Genomic DNA, 16,404 nt, shown 5'->3' on the forward strand with positions numbered 1-16,404 from the left:
AGCTCCATGGCGCCACCATGTGGTTCTTTTAGTTTATAGCAATAAACAAAGAAATACGTACACACGTTTGTATTTGTAATCTTTATTTCACATAACTTTGTCAGCTAATTGAACATTTCGTCCACAAATATTATGATTTCAGCATATGGAACTTCAGGTGAGCTCTTCCAGAAAGACTTTAGGCCCGTTTGCTTTTGCTGATGAACGTTACTGAACCAGAAGTGATGGTCTGAAAATGAAGAAGCACAAAAAGAAGATTTGACTTTCAAATATATATTTTTAAAAAAAAAAGAATTTTGTTGCTTGCTCACCTCTGTCATTTCATCCCCCCGGATCTCTCGAACAGAAGTGAACTTGTCAGCCTCACCAATTAGCTTCCCGTTTTCCTCCCTGATGATGCACTGAGCAAAAACACAACACAAGCAGTTTCTAAACATTTCCATGCAATTCCCAGTTTAATGCATAAACTCAAGCGTCACCAAAGTGTTCTTTCTCCACTTCAATTCCATTGATACCAACAAAAAATTAGTTTTAGAAAAATTGTGCATTAAATTCTTGGGTCCTACCTTAACCTTTCTGCCATCCACAGAAGGAATTTCTGTCTCCTGTCCAAGGGTGAATGAGTACACCCTGGTAAACATTGGAGTCTTGATGGTGTAGACAAAATCTTTACCATTCTGCTCTATCACTACTACAGGTTTGACGTCCTTTCGCATTTTCACGATCATCTCAGGTGCCCCTTGAGTGTACATTTAAACACATGTAATTGCTCGCACACACACAAGAAAATCACATGAAATTGTTTTTCTCACCTATGACTTTGAGGAACGCTTCTAGGTTCTCCTCAGAATAAACTTTCCAAGTTCCGCTAAAGTCCATGTTGGCTGCTGTTCTTAGTGCTCACGATCACATTAAACACTAACTGGTTGATAAGCTGGGGACTTCAAACTCCCAGTTGTTTGTTAGGTTTCCTATGAGACCCTCGTTTTCCATCGAACCATCTTCAGAGCAAGCAGATTAGCAAAACCCCACACTAAAATAAAAATATCTGCAAGGGAAAAAGGACCATTCTAATACGTAAAATTACTCTAAATAACAGTTTATTATTCTAAAAAAGAATGTTACTACTAGTTCTTTTCTTGTGCCTCCATAATCCAACACAGTTCACAATATACATTTATTTCAGATTTCCCATATTTGGCATTTACAATAAGTTTTTCTTTACAAGGTACAAAAAGTTTAACACACAAAAAGTTTAACACGTAATGCAAAAACCTTTAAGGCAAACGTGCAGGTAGCAAAAGCTCAGAGCAGTGAGGTTCAGCCACAATCCAGTCCCTTCAATTTCCCTTCATAAAAGTCCAACTAGAAAGAATGCTGTTTTGTTCCAACATGCAGAAATATTATATATAATGTTTGCATCATAGCCCAAAACACTTTATAAAGTATTCACATTTAAATGCGTGCTTGAAAAGCCATGCAGGAGTCCCTGAGAAAACACTGACGGAGCTGCAGCCTGTGAAGATAAACAGTGCTATTCTGGTTCAGACTTTGGTTGGTTTTGTAGTGAAGTTTAATACTTTTAAGCAAGTTTAACATTCATAGTGTTTTCCTGACGCCTGAGTCCTTTGCTGGGATGTAAAATCACGTGTTGGTGCGTCATACTTCAAGGCTCTCAGCTGATATTCATGAAAAAAATTCCCCAACGGCACTGATAGATGTCCTCTAGCAGCCACTTTGATCATACTTAGAGTACATTTTTAATTATTTGCATCTTTGAAAGAGAAACAACAGTAAAAAGTGGATCATACTCTGCGGACGGACTCAGAAATATGTAAAACCTTGTGTGGCACTGTAAAAGTACAATTTAAAGTGGCAGTATTCATCTTCTGGACAACATATAGGTCATTCACTGAAGGACACAGTCAGAAAAAAATGAGGGTACAAATCCTATATGTTCTGTAATGTTTCTACAATATTTGCAAATCTATCTGTTGGTGATGCATTAGTCTCCTCATCTGTGCTTTGAAAGGAAGTAAACGTCAACCCTCTGATTCTTCAAGCTGGTTCAAATATGTGCTCTTCTTCCTTTACATTCTAAGATGTCGACTCATTTCAGCCTGCAAAACCAAGCCTGATAAGTTATTGGTTTTCAGTCACCGTATTACATGATAGAAATGATAAAAAAGCAGTTGAGTTGAAAGAATAAATTCCAGAAAAAACCAATGCAAAGGATAAATATCAAGCATGTTTGTATAAAGAGATCCCAGGTCCTGCTTAAGTGCCTTCTCATCAGCCTTCACCTTCCTCCTCCTCCTCTTTTGGACCGGGGTCACTGAAGCATCTTGACAGTTTCTGTGGCTCTTCCTGGCTGTCAGGCGCATTGGCGCTCTGCTCAGCGTCACCTCGTTTTCTCAGCCTGCTGCTCTGACCGGGTCTCTGAGGCGACTCGCTCAGCAGGCTGACGGTGTCGGGCAGCGTCTCCAGGGCGGCTCCGTCTCTGGGGCTCTCGCTCTCATCGTACGTGTAAACTTTATGTTCTGTGGGTTACGAAATTAACAAACAGAAACTCAGCTACCAAACATAAAACAAACTAACTAAGGATGAACTGTTGTCCCGAAGCTTTCTGTGCAGCAGCGAAGCTCCAACTTTGTGGTCTGACTGCGCTGCTGTAAGGATTCTAGTCATTTTTTCCACCAAGATGCTCTTATATGCCAATAATAGGTTTATTTTGGGATTCAGTGGTCTAATCAGAGCTAAAGATTGTCACAAAATACTCAAAAAGCCCTTGTGATGGGACCTGAGCTGGAAGGCCAACAGGTCAGAAATCCATGTTTGACAGTTAGGGCCTGAGTTTTAACCATGCTGTATTTTTACTCATTTGCTCACTTGACAAAAACACATCCTGAAAGCGCCCCCTTTCTTAATCAGTGCATGCTTGAGGCTACAGTCAATAAAAGGAGCAATATAGAAATTATACAGGATAAATATGATTTGAAATCCAACTTTGAAATTACTTTTTTTGCCCCTTAGTAGGGAAGTTATACCTAAAATTCAAACTGATGTTTACTTTGCAATTTTTAAATACCAGTTTGAATTATGGGTAAGAAAAACCTCCAAAATTGTCTCACATTTGACCAAATTCCATTTTCAATTTTACCGTGAAAAACACTGCAAAACCTCTATCTTGATTTCAAGTTCTGGTTATTTTAATGCATGTTTACACATTGGCGTTTTGTCCCACTGGACAAGTGTTAAAAGATAGATGCAAGCAAAAGTTTCACTTAAAAAGTCTCTTTTCAAACTTTCTCTGAATACTTTGTAATCTCATGCAAAGATGTCAAATCTATTGGAATGTTTGTTTAAAGTCCTGCAGGAACGCAAGGAGAGTCTGCACAAATCTGATCGGTAGGATTCCTCTTAACAGATAATAGCAGATTTCTGCAGTTCAATATGCTGTGACCAGACCATTTCAGACTGTGAGAAAAACATCAGGGAGGAAAAAAGAGATGGTCACATTCAGATTATGACAGCAGCACATGACTGTTAGACCATCTTTCTGACAAACAAGCAGTTGTCCCAACACAGGCCTCCTGATGCAAATGTGCCTTCAAAGGTGGCATCATTGAGGAAAGAAGTGACTTTTTCTAATCTTCTATAGCGCTTTCCTACCAACAAGGCCCAAAGCGCTTTACAGTCACACACACATTCACACACTGGTGGCGGCTCCGCTGTTGAACACTGGCTCCAGCCTACCACCAGAGGCAAGGTGGGGTTCAGTGTCTTGCCCAAGGACACTTCGACTCATGGGCATGCAGGGCGGGAATCAAACCTGCAATCTTACGATCATGGGTCAACCGCCCTACCGCTGCACCACGGCCGCCCCAGGTTTGTGTAAAGCAACATGACAAATTATAAACTGTACCCACAAAAATGTGTAACGCGGGGATCTTTTAAAGATGTGAAAATAGCGTTTTTTTCCCCCTTTTTGTAATGCAACCAGAATTATTTTTGTGTCTGCTACTGACCTGGCTCAAACCAGACTTTCCTTGCAGAAGGAGTCTCCTGGCGGTTTGCAGGGACAGTGAGGTAGTGACTCATCTGTCATTTAAAAAAAAAAAGGACAAATTTGGAGAAAATGAGAAAACAGGACATTGAATGATCCTGTCAATATGATTTTTAGCACATCTGAAAAATAAAGCATTTGTATTAAAAATAAAGGCAAAAATGACACAAAAAACCTCTTTCCATCTTGATAATTAAAGTCAGTGTAAGAACCCACCCTCCTCTCCATCTGCACCCTCTGCTTCCTGAAGCGGATCTCACTCATGCTGTCCTCAAACGGGTCGCTGAACAGGTCATGTCTGCTGTATGAGCGAAGCTATGCAGCAACAAAGCAAATGAGGAGGGGATCACAATGAAAAAAAAAAGTTCTGCTTCAGCATCAAACAGCCGGACTTCCTGCTCCCCTCACCCTCTGCCGGGTCTTCTGCAGGTTGGCTCGCAGGATCTTCCTGATCTCCTGCTCACGTGTCTTTGAGATGCTGGGGATGGCTCTTTGTTTGGGTGGAGCTCTCTGCTGAGCATTTCTGGGTAAATGTTAATGGGTCAAATTAGTCAAACAATACAAGAAAATGTATATATTTAAGCACCTTGATTCTAAAATTAGCAGAAAATTAAAACAATATGGAAACAAAGGGTTTCTTTATTGCTTAAAATCTTGAACTAAATGTATTGAAATGTTAGGAAGGCCACAGAAAAGATTAGCAAAAACCTTTAAAAAATGCATAAAGAATGTAGTTTTATATTTTGGTATTTGATAAACCTTTTCTTATTTTTATGTCTCATATTTTAAATTTACAGAAAATTAAAAAGTTTTAAGATATTAGTTTCCTATTTTATAACCTCTCTAGGCCTGAAAAGCAACACTTGAACAGTTTTCATGATAACTGAAAGAAACTAGCGTTTCATTTTCCTGAATCTCCATCTCTTTGTTGGCGGAGGGGTTTGAGGGCCCCAATGATCCCAGGAGCTTTGTTTAGCTTTGAGCTGGATAAAGTTTTGCTGGGATCAGGCTAAATGGATTTGTTCTCCAGTGGGCTCATCTCTTGCAGAAGGGACAGTGAAGTTTGGGCATTAGGTGACGTTGAGGTCTTTGTCATCCTGGACTTTGGGAACCAAAAAAAGTTCTTAAGTCAGAAAACTTTCAACTCTTTGATGGAGAAGAAGACTTAAAGAAGGTTGGAAGGTTTCAACTAGTTTTAGTTTGGATCATCTCCATTTACATCTTGGATTCTGAAACTTTTTTCTTCAGTCAGATGACACAAGTAAAGGAGGGACTATTTGCTTAGTTTGTATGGCTACAGGCCAATAATTGACTTTGATTTTTGTCATCTGACAAGCTATGTTCACATCGCCATCTGCAATATGCGCTCAAGCAGCCACTACGTACAAAACGCGCGTCCGTTGAATGCGTGTTGAAAGTTAAACCAGGTTGAACTTTGACCAGTCAGGGACTCGGATTTGGTATTGACATTTGGATGGCGTCCCTTTTAATTGATGGAAGCGTCAACCGTTTGAAAATTAATCATGGAGAACATATCATTAATTGTGAATTGTGTCCAGCTGTAATTCAATAAAACCAAATCTTTCATAATTTCGCATTAAAGTTGTAAGGTGCCAAGCCTCTGACAACTGTAGGTGGCAGACATGCACTACTAAACAGTAGAAAAAGAAAAAGAAGAAGAAGCCCCTCCTTACTTGTCCAGTGTGAACAGCATGGCACATTCAAGGAAGCATGTTTAGCGTGTTCTTGAACACATGTCACATGTCTGGTGTGAATGTAGCTTCAGGAGAAAAGAGGAGGCTGTTAACTGGTTACCACTTGGAGATAAGAAAGACCAGATGACAGGGAAGGATACTGGGAAAACCTGGCACGCCATAAATTGTTGTGAGGATCTGCTCGGAACACGTGACAAAGGAACCGGTCCTATATCTTTATGTCCTCTTCTATTTTAAGACATCGAGAGAGGGCAGGCTTTAAGATGACCGGGGCAGCTGCTGCAAGTTTGTGCTAATCTTCAAACTCAGAGGCGGCCACGGCAGACAAGACTGAACAGCTGAAGGACAAGATCTCCAGAGGGACAGCATAAAAGGCTAAAACTGAAATATGGCAGGAGCTTGTTGAAACCATGAAATGACATAAATATTCAATAACTGGATGCGATAAAACCCTCTTAATCCCAATTCATATTATTATTATTCCACTGAGGAAGATTGAGTTGACACAGACTCTGTGCTAAATTAATCCAGGAGGAGCTTGGAGCTGCTACGCCTCCTCTGAGTTCTAATAGAGGCCATATGAAGTAGTTTGGTCAGAAAGCCACAAACATGTAGGTCTAACTGGGAGGAGGTCCCATGGCAGACCGCAGTCATGCTGGAGATTATATCTGGGTTTGTGCCTTTGAGGAAAAACTGGGAAAGATGGCCGGAAAAGAGGAAGCCTGAGAATTCTCGTTGTGACTCCAATAAACAGCAGATAATGAATAAATGAATCAACGCCCTGCAAGTGTTTTTGTATGATCCGATTCTATCATTTATTTGTAAAATATCATGTTTATCTGCTTTTTAATTGTTTGGTGGCATTTTAATTTATGAACCAACCATTTTTGTGAGAATGATGAATATGAATCTGTATGCATTATTCTGGGTGTGTGTGTGTTTTGTTACTGACAAGCTTCAGACAACAAGAGGTCCCAGGTGTTGCAGATTGGGATAACCTAATCTCCACTTTGCACTGAAACTCACTGCAGGGAGGCTGCAGACGCCAAGGACGGCAGCTTGGCGGCACTCCCGCTCTCCACCAGCATCATGGCTTCTTTCATCTCCATCTTGTTGTAGAAGGAAATGAGCTGAGGCTCACTGGAGCGATCACCGGCAATCAGCCACTTCTTCACATACGTCCTGTTGAAGCGATTCAACCTACATGCAAAAGAATATCAGTTTTGTGTTTTTCCAAATGAAAGAATCATCCCCTAAAATGAGAATTAAAGTTAGTCAAATTCAGGTGTATCCTTATAAATGTGAATAAAGCTGTTTATTTAGTTGAAAGGGACTCTTTTTTTTCAGTGCAAAGTCAATTTTTCCCAAAAGATAGATGTAGAATGGTATGAAATACAACCGACAATCTAAAATTTTGACAAAACTAGTCATCTGATATCTTCTTTTATTGATTATTATGAGGCTTAAAGTCAAAACTTTACATCTAAAATAAAACTGAATGGTTTAATTCATCATTTTGTTTGTAAATTCATTAATTTAAAATACTTGTATAAGTGTTCCAGAAAGGGAAAATGTTTCTACATAACCTGCTTAAAGAACTATGAATTCTATTGGATGGGTGATAAAAATCATACTTGTCTTTCCAGTGATGATGTCCATAATGTCCACAGATGTCTTCAATTCCTGTCAGGAGATGGTCCAGGAACTGACAGAAACGTTTGAGGGCACAAAATGTTCACAAATCCGATTTCAGCGATGTAAATCAGTGGTCCCCAACCCCCGGGCTGCAGACCAAAACCGATCTGTGGGACAGTTGGTATCGGGGCCGCAGGGACAAAAACCCAACCTACATTTTTTCCAGTTTCATTCATCACCCGATTGTGAAGGAGCTTTTATTTTGGAAAACTAGTGGCTTCTCCCTACCACATCCGACTCATTCATCAGGAGTCTTTACTCGAAATATTGATCTAATGCGACAGTTTTGTTCCCATACACCATAAAAATGCATAATATTCAGTAACCAGGTGTTGAACGTTATGCTGCTATTAAAGTTGCTCAAATTGTGGATTCACATTTGTTATTCTTTTTAGAAAATACATTTTTTAGTGACTTTCTTTTTCATTGGGTATCTATCCGTTAGACCCTAAAATTCAGGCATGGCTGAAGCTGGCGTGGATTCTTTTAGTGTCTAAAAATCCCATTTTAATTGTTCCTACTTGGTTCTAGAGTACACATAAAGTTTAATTTAATGTCTTACAGAGGATTAATATAAAATTTACTTTTAAAAGTTGAAGGAAACTGGAAGCTAAAAAATAACAAAAAACTGAAAAAATTAATTTAAAAAAAATGGGACGTCCACTTCCGCCTTGTACAGGGTGGTCGGTGTCTGACATTTACCAGTCCACGGCCTGAAAAAGGTTGGGGACCACTGGTTTATACGATACAAGGATAATATTTGAGTGTTTCCATCGATAAAGGAATGACTAAATAACAAACAAAACCTGCTAACCTGTGTGTGAATCTCTTCATTAATTGATGCTTTGCTTTCTTTCTTCTTCTTCACAGCCAGGAGCTCCACCAGAGGCCTGATGGTCATCCCCTGAAATCGACAAGATACCTTACATAAAAAAACCTAATTGAGTAATTTGTTTTTCTTTATCCTTGGGTCTCTGCTTAGAAAAATTAACCTTATTATAAAAAAAAAAAAGGAATTGTGAATCATTGTTTTTATACTTTTAAATCAGAGTGTAAACGCCCTCACCTGCACAAAGACGGTGAAGAAGATGACAGTGATGATGGCAGTGAGGAACATGTCCTTCTTCTCTGTGTCGGTGAGCAGGAACCCCAGTGAGAAGGCTATAGCGCCTCGCAGGCCACCGTAGGCCACAATGAACTGGTCTTTTTTGGTTAGTTTGATGATACGGAATTTATTGATGATGAAGGTGAGACCGACGACTCCTGAAATCAAAACAATGAATGGGTTCAGATCCGGTTGGAGGGAAAACACTGTTTACCAAAACGTGAAGAAATGGAAATATTCTGAAAAAGGGGCGTGTCAGTAACAGCGAATGTTAGACTAGTTTGTCTATTCTAACAGTGTTAAATTACTTCAGTGAAAGTTGGACATTTTTTTATTAATTTTATGCTCCAAATGACTCTTACAGTAGACTTTTTTGCACATGTAAGATCCTTTAGCTTATGTGTACATATGTATTTCTTTTTCTGGATGGTTTTATTATTCTAAAGCAGTTTGTGCTGCCGACAGTCTGCAGGAAAACATTATCACTCAGAAGAATGGTAACAATGGAAAGAAATCTGGGTGTGGATTCTATTTTTGCGCACTGACCAAGCACCCTGGACAGCAGGCAGAGGATGAGTGTGAAGATGACAAAGATCCAGTTCCAGTTGTGAGGACCCTCCACTGTAGACACTCCGAGGAAGATGAAGATGAGCGTCTCGCTGACACTGCTCCACATCTTCAGGAAGTATTTTATCGTGGTGTAGGACTTGTGGGAGATGTTGGCTTCCACATAAGGCCGCATAATTACTCCACATGCAATTAAACTGTTTCCAAAGTGAATCAAAGAGAAGAGGCGGAGAAAGCACTTACAAACACTCGTCTAGAGGTTTTGTTAAAGCCTGAATAAAAATTCCACAACATCTCGGTAGAGTTCTTGCACTTACGACATGATCCCCGACAGATGGAAGACCTCTGCAGAGAGATAGGCCATGTAGCTATAAAGGAAGACAAAGAGGGGCTCTATAACCCGTGAGTGCGACGTGAAACGGGACGTGAAGGCTCCCAAAACGCCGTAGATGACGCCAACCATGACTCCTCCCACGGAGACCACAAAGAAGGAAACCACGCCAAGCAGCGCATCGCCGACAGTCACTGTTCCTTCGTGGGCAAACTCCTCAAAGAGGTGATACAAAACCTGCAGAATGAGGGGGAAGACCTTCATCCTACTGTTTCAGACCACACAAGATTGATTTAAAGCTGTCCTAACATAATTTATAGATGAAACTTTATAGGACCCAATGCATATTTATAAAAACATCAAAATAAAAAACATATATGTATACATAATAATAAAAAAAACACAAGATTTAAAGAAAAAAATCTATAGGAGATAATCTTTAAAATCTAGCTCCAATCATCTTTTGATTCATTTTTTAAGCTTAATTTTCGTATCATATGTACAACATCATCGGAAAAATGCCACAAGAACATGTAAAGAAAAAACAAAATAACAATTTCCTTTGGAGTGGGACTTTAAATGTTCATCACACACTTTAGATCTCCAAATGAAATAAGAAAACTGAAAGAAGGGTCTCTCTCTTCCTTATTTAAAAGATTTTTCTGATTTCATGAAAACAGCAATTTTAAGCTAAAGCTAAGCTTCTCCATTCTAGATCTTTAATCCCATTCATTCAAACTAACTATAAAACAACTGATCTGGCATCTTGACAATAAACAGCTGTTTTCTAATCCACTGAGTTCTGCCTAATGTCAAAGTTCTGGCACACACGGTTTGGGTCTGAAAAAGAACGGTGAGCTTTTTGGGTTTGCAGAGTTCTGGTGCATCCCAGACTCTGTTAAGGATCTAAAAAAAAAATGTCTTTTTTTTAATAAAGAATGTAAATGTAAATGTAGAACGGATGACACTTCCTGTAGTGCATTTCAAAGTAAAAGTCACTGAAGCCAGGACAGTTAATGAAGGGCAGCAGAAACATGTAGTTACTCAAAAGTCAGACTTTTTTTACTGATCAAGTCCTTCTATATGACCTTCTCTATGTATTTATGCAATTTCTGGTTCCTTGTAAATAAACTGTTGCATTAAAATATGAGGAACATGTTAAATTATTATTGTATAGCTTACCTAAATAATTTTTTGAGAAGTTGCTACCTAAAACAGAAAAACCAGAGCTTTTACACTGTATGAAAGGGTGTTATATCTTTAGAGAAGCATGTGAGAGTGTTTTAAACATCCTGCTTTTGTGCTTTGATTTTGATTTAAATATTTTCCAACCAATCTTTTTTTTAATTATACATTTTGTATTCTGGATTTTTGCAAAAAAAAAAAAAATGTTTTGCAAAGATCATGCGAACTTGAAAAATCTGCATTTAAATTTCATTCTGCATGAAACAAGTAGCGACTTTTAAATGAGACTTCAAAAAATGAAAGCGTGATTCCGCTTGATATATAAATCTTGAATTATCAAATAAAATTAGAGGAGGACTCACCACAGTGACGGCATCATTGAGGAGCGACTCCCCAAAAACCAGGATATGCAGCAGCTCGTTGATGTGGATCTCCTCAAATACGGCCAGGACGGCCACGGGATCCACCGCTGAGATGATGGAGCCGAACAGCAGGCAGGACAGCAGGTCCACGTGGCCCACCCGGGCCGCCTCAATCTGACAGACCGCAAACATCATCCCACCAATAAAGAAGGCGTTCCACAGCGTGCCCACCACCGCAAACACCAGGATGGTGCCCATGTTCTCTGTGAAGGGTCGGATGGGCAGGAAGTAGCCGGCGTCCAGGATGATGGGAGGCAGCAGGTAGAGGAAGAAGAGTTTTGTGTCTAAGACTGGAGGCGTTTGATCCATGGCTTTGATGACGCCACCCACCAGCAGACCCACAAAGATCAGCAGACAGCTCTCCGGGACGATGTGCGACACTCTGGGGATGATATGAAATCCTACAAAGACAGGAATCAAAAAGACCTTTAATGATCAAAACATGTTCTTGAACAACAAAGGGATTCAGTCACAAAGTATTAAATATTTGCTCGAACTTTTCTAAATTAGTCTTTAACAAAAGTTAAATTAAGCCCTTTTTTTTGTAAAAAAGAAACAGAAAAAAATGTGTTTAAAAAACCTACATTATATTCACAAAACACCCAAAAGTGATGTAAAAAGTGAATTAATTTCAGAAATACTACTTCTTTAAAACACATAAAAATGCATCAATTCAATATATTGCAGCAAATACGATTATGAAGAAGAAATCCCTGGGTGTCAAGGAGAGACGTAAAAATAGTATGCTAGCCGAGAAGTACTAAACTAAATTCCTAAAGTAAAAAAAGAAAAGAAATATATCATATATATATATACACACACACACACACACATACACACATACACACGCATTTTCAAGAAACAAAGTTTAAGCACAAGAAAAAAAAAATCCACAGAAATCAACTTTTGTTTTTTTAAATGTTAAAATGAATAAAAAAACATTAAAAAAACATGCATATAAGTGTTTGGATTTTGTTTTTTTCTTTTAGAAAGATGTCTTTGATTCTAATTCCAACCCTTTACCTATTTGTTTATAGTGGTTTGTTCCGTGTTTTTGATTTCTTTAATTCTCATATTTGTTAGTTCAAAACATCCACCATCAGCTGGAAATGCAGATTTAATGTGTCCCATCACTGATGATTTTACCAGTTTAAACATCTCATATGTGGATTTCTTGACTGGATAATTATTAAATAAACGCCTTTTTAAGACCACTAAAACTACTGTTAAATATAAATTAAAAAAGCAATAAATGTTGTGATTATTGTTACTGTAATGACTAGAATAATGAATCTGCGATCGTCCGTCACGTGACTTAGCTCAGCTGAACAAACATTTAGTCCGTCAATCACGCGGCTGATGTTCGGCTCACTGTGACGAGGCGAGCTCTCCCACTGACTGCACACTGAGATCCTTGTTATCGAGGGGAGGCGGAAGTGGGACTGGCCCTCGCAGACGACAGCTGGCCTGACAGATAAGAGGCAACAGAGCTCCTCTGTCCGTTTTGAAGCCACTGAAAACCTCACAGCCCAGCAGAGGCAGAACTTTTAAAGAACACAACCACAGCCAAGATTTGGTTAACTAAATCCTAACAGAGGTCTTCAATGAGTTCCAATTACTTCAGATTTTACTTAGCTTCCATTTTTAGCAGAGAAAAAGAACATCCATGATAGGCTAACTGACTTTGTCCGTCTTAGCTTTGGTGTTGCCTCGGTCAGAAACGTTTGTGTGTTTTAGGATGATGGCTCAAGTAAGCCAACAGGACTGTGTTCGTAGTCTCTGCAGGGAGGTACAGGAAGGGAATAGGATGACTGGAGATGAGCCCACTTTCAGAGTCAGCATGAAGCTTTGACCACCGAGCTGCTAAGAAACACAGAGACTGGAAACAAACCGGCACCATGTGGTAATCTGGAAGTGCTGTAATCTGGAAGACTATTCTGTGTTGTATTCTTCAAAAACTGAAGAATAAAAATATGAAATAAATGGTTTCATGCTGTGAAACAACTGTAGAGTGTTACAAGTAGAAGTCAAAGTTGACACAATGCTATTATCATCTTCAAATGTTGCCTTTGTACAATTCAGTGCTTAGATAACTCGAGGTGGTAGATCTTGAGGACCAAAGCTGACCTAAAGACATGTCTGCTGAGTTTGGATTGACGTTCTCCTGAACTTAGATTTTCATCTAATTCAAACAACTCATTCAAACATTCTAGTCACAAATTATTATTGACTCAATAGTTGTTTTGGGTCAGTTCCTTTAAGCTCTGACGTGACCTCTTTATCTATGTTGTTGTTCACCTTTTGGCACATCCCTGCAGCGAACCAGCCGATTTGCACAGGTGCTTTGGCAGATTTTTGTGCTGCCTGCCCTTTCTGACACAACCCGGTCTCTTATTTGGGATGGAGACAGGCACAGGGGGGGCCAGACTTAGCCCCTCTTGTGGCTACATGGATACGAAGGGTCTTGCTCAAAGATCCACACTGGATGAAGCTCATCATGTCCTCTGGGAAACAAACCGAGCATCAGTCCTACACGCAGCCAATTGAGCCATCCAGCCGCTTAATGTCCACTTTATCTATGACATCACTCTTTATTTCCTAAAATAAGCATCCATGTTTAGTTGAGCTCATAACTTTATCCTCCCCAGGGAAACTCAGTTGATGCACACTGAACATCTTCAGGAGAACTTGAAGCATTTTATCATGAATAAGGTTTTTTTTTGGCGTTAAACAAAACGGATTTTTCCAAGATTAAGTGTAAAGTGTTCAGATGAGGAGGAATTGTGAACACAGAGTACACAGTTTCTGTCCCCCCTCTAATGAAAATTGTATTTTTTGTGTTTTTTGCATGCTCTTGATGCCTTTTTCTAATGACATGTATAAAGACAATTAAGCTTAAAGTAATTATCTATTGAAATGGTTGTGAATCAGGAGCAGCTGAAAAAAAATGCTGTCGGAAAAAGCTTGTCAGTGGAACACAGAACCTACAATGGCGAGCTAGATTAAAAGATGATTGAAATGGGACTTTAAAAAATACAAATGCCAATTGGAAAGCAATTCTTATTGATTTTTTTTAGTACCTTTACTTTCAAAGAAAAATCATTTTTGCTCTGCGATAAAGAACATTAACTCTGTCAAAAGCCACTTTAAGCTGGCCTGGCTCCAGTTCTTTATGCCCTCGCGCCAAAGGTCGTGACTCAATGTTGACTAAACAAACCTTCATACTACGCCCAAAATCAAGCCAAACTGTTGATTTTCAGGTTCTTTTGTTTATTTACATAACTCTGTGTTCTTAAAAACTGTGCTCTCTAAAACTTTGAGTTAAAAAATCGTTTTAATTAAAATAAATCTGTGAGTTAAATAACTGTTTTTGCCCTTTAAAAATCCTCAAACCACCTTTAAATATCAAATAAAGTAAGCAAAATCTTTTCAATCAACTTTGAGCAACACAATGGAGTGGAACTTCTTAAAAAAATATTTATTTGTCTCTACATAAAGTTTATTTCTTCTTCTCTTTAAAATACGTTTTTTTAACTCGATTTGGTTTGATAAAACCAAACTTATATCTTTAGAAAGGGATCCAGGAGATTTTATTTGTTATTTATTTGTGTTTGTTTACATTCCATTGACTAGGTGATCAGTACAGATCAAATAATGCAACATCTGGCAGATGTTTTGGGGCTTCCAGATGCTGCGTGGGGAATCTGACTCACCCAGTTTCATGAGCAGCGCCAGAAGGATCCACAGAGAGATCACGAAGGGCTTACTGACGTGCTCGTAGTTGAAGGCGAGGACGGGGAAAGCTTTCCGGTGCTCAGAGGAGTTCCTCGGGTGATCATGGGAATCATCCAGGCTGTGTCCGGATGGATGCCTCAGCGTCTCGTTGGCTCCTGTCGCAGCATCGGGGCTCGCAGATACTATCACCGCCACGAAAACCAGCAACAACAGGCTCACACAGCCGGCCAGGCGCCGACTACATTCCGAACCGAGACCAGCCATTTTCAGATGGGCTGGACCGCTTCACTTCAGCAGCTGAGGAGCTGATGGAGGATGCGGACAGGGAGCGCACGGCGCTCCAGGCACGCGCGGGTTTTTATGACTAAACTCCTCAAGCATGTCAAATTTACGCACAGATGTAGAAGAACAAACGGCGGTCTCTGTTGTCATACAGGCTCATCCTCAAAGAAACGTTGCTTTACAGAGACAACCTCCGAGCTCTTGGCTCGCGCGCAGAGGCAGTTTGAAGCCTGCCCCCAGCCGGCTGGTGGCGTCACCTCATCAACTTCAGCTGCATCTGCCAATCGCAGAGTGCGTTACAGCGACCTCTGCTGGTAGGAAGACCAAAGAATGGACATGACAAGTAAAAAAAAAAGGAAGACCAAAGAATCTATTTTGTTTTATTTTATTTTATTTTATTTGAATGATAGAATATGACACAACATGGCTGAACATACTGTATTTTAATAGAAAAGAAAATGTAACTGCAGCCAGAATGAACAAATGCAGAACAACAGGTCATGGTAACAAAATACTCAAACAATACAAATTTATTATTCCAATGCTTTTTTAAGGCTATATCTAGTAGAATTCTATCTTTAATATAATTTTTTCAAACTGTTTAAGAATGAAAAGGAAAATGAAATAAACTCAAGCAAAAATTCAAGAAAGGAAAACAACACAAATAGTATATGTTTAAGGGTCAAACTAACCACAAAATTTTAATATACAAATATACATTCCCACATATGTCCCATGCAAGAATTTCGCCCTCTCTTAACTCAATTTGGTCTTAATTAATTAGTTGTCACCTTTATTTTGTCATTTTGTTCCCTAGTTACTTAAAGATTTTGTTCAATTAATGTATATTAAGCCATGTTTTGTCATGTTCCAATTGTTCAATCAAAATGTACCACCATAAAAGCTGAAATTTTAGTACCAATTATAAAGTAAAATATACAAATCTGATTTAATTATTAATTTGATTAAAAACATATTTGATAACCTGTTTGATCATGTAATTTATCTTAAATTGTCTATCAGAAATTTTCCTTTGAGATTAGCAATGTTTATGTGATTTACTGTGGCAAAAGGATGACATTGAAACATCAAATGAAGATCTCTATATGACTGAGAAAAGGCCTATTTACTATGTCAAAACATTTGCTTTTCTATTCAAAAGATCCTACATTTGGCCTTCAAGAATATACAATTCTGGAGTTTGGGTGTAGGAATTCCATCCATTGTTTACTTACTATAGTTCTCAATTGGGTTTTGTTTACTTGCTCTAGTGTACATGTCTAGGAAATCATAGAAAATCA

At 39.0% G+C, this 16,404-nt stretch overlaps 2 protein-coding genes across 2 annotated transcripts; both read right to left on the reverse strand.

The window, feature by feature from the left end:
* Positions 1-62: 62 nt before the first annotated feature.
* LOC101159029 (fatty acid-binding protein, liver-like) lies at positions 63-962 on the reverse strand. Its single transcript, XM_004074282.3, has 4 exons — positions 813-962; positions 567-739; positions 312-401; positions 63-229 (listed from the first exon to the last, which is right to left on the reverse strand). The coding sequence occupies exons 1-4, from the start codon at positions 877-879 to the stop codon at positions 179-181; spliced, it is 381 nt and encodes a 126-aa protein (XP_004074330.1). The 5' UTR covers positions 880-962; the 3' UTR covers positions 63-178.
* A 201-nt stretch (positions 963-1,163) lies between these two features.
* Positions 1,164-15,361, reverse strand: LOC101159279 (Na(+)/H(+) exchanger beta). Its single transcript, XM_023959978.1, has 12 exons — positions 14,800-15,361; positions 11,027-11,487; positions 9,466-9,716; positions 9,128-9,345; positions 8,543-8,739; positions 8,291-8,380; positions 7,416-7,486; positions 6,808-6,981; positions 4,475-4,589; positions 4,283-4,381; positions 4,029-4,101; positions 1,164-2,540 (listed from the first exon to the last, which is right to left on the reverse strand). The coding sequence occupies exons 1-12, from the start codon at positions 15,083-15,085 to the stop codon at positions 2,293-2,295; spliced, it is 2,283 nt and encodes a 760-aa protein (XP_023815746.1). The 5' UTR covers positions 15,086-15,361; the 3' UTR covers positions 1,164-2,292.
* Positions 15,362-16,404: the final 1,043 nt, after the last annotated feature.

The sequence above is a fragment of the Oryzias latipes genome, chromosome 11, assembly GCF_002234675.1.
Source record: "Oryzias latipes chromosome 11, ASM223467v1".
Taxonomy (NCBI): domain Eukaryota; kingdom Metazoa; phylum Chordata; class Actinopteri; order Beloniformes; family Adrianichthyidae; genus Oryzias; species Oryzias latipes.

Coding starts and splice junctions, on each gene's coding strand:
- LOC101159029 (XM_004074282.3), bottom strand. CDS start 879: ATGGACTTTAGCGGAACTTGGAAAGTTTATTCTGAGGAGAACCTAGAA. Junction 402..566: donor TGGATGGCAGAAAGGTTAAG/GTAGGACCCAAG, acceptor GTTTTTGCTCAG/TGCATCATCAGGGAGGAAAA. Junction 230..311: donor GGGGGGATGAAATGACAGAG/GTGAGCAAGCAA, acceptor CTTCATTTTCAG/ACCATCACTTCTGGTTCAGT.
- LOC101159279 (XM_023959978.1), bottom strand. CDS start 15,085: ATGGCTGGTCTCGGTTCGGAATGTAGTCGGCGCCTGGCCGGCTGTGTG. Junction 9,717..11,026: donor TCAATGATGCCGTCACTGTG/GTGAGTCCTCCT, acceptor CTCATTCTGCAG/GTTTTGTATCACCTCTTTGA. Junction 2,541..4,028: donor GAAAGTCTGGTTTGAGCCAG/GTCAGTAGCAGA, acceptor CGTAACCCACAG/AACATAAAGTTTACACGTAC.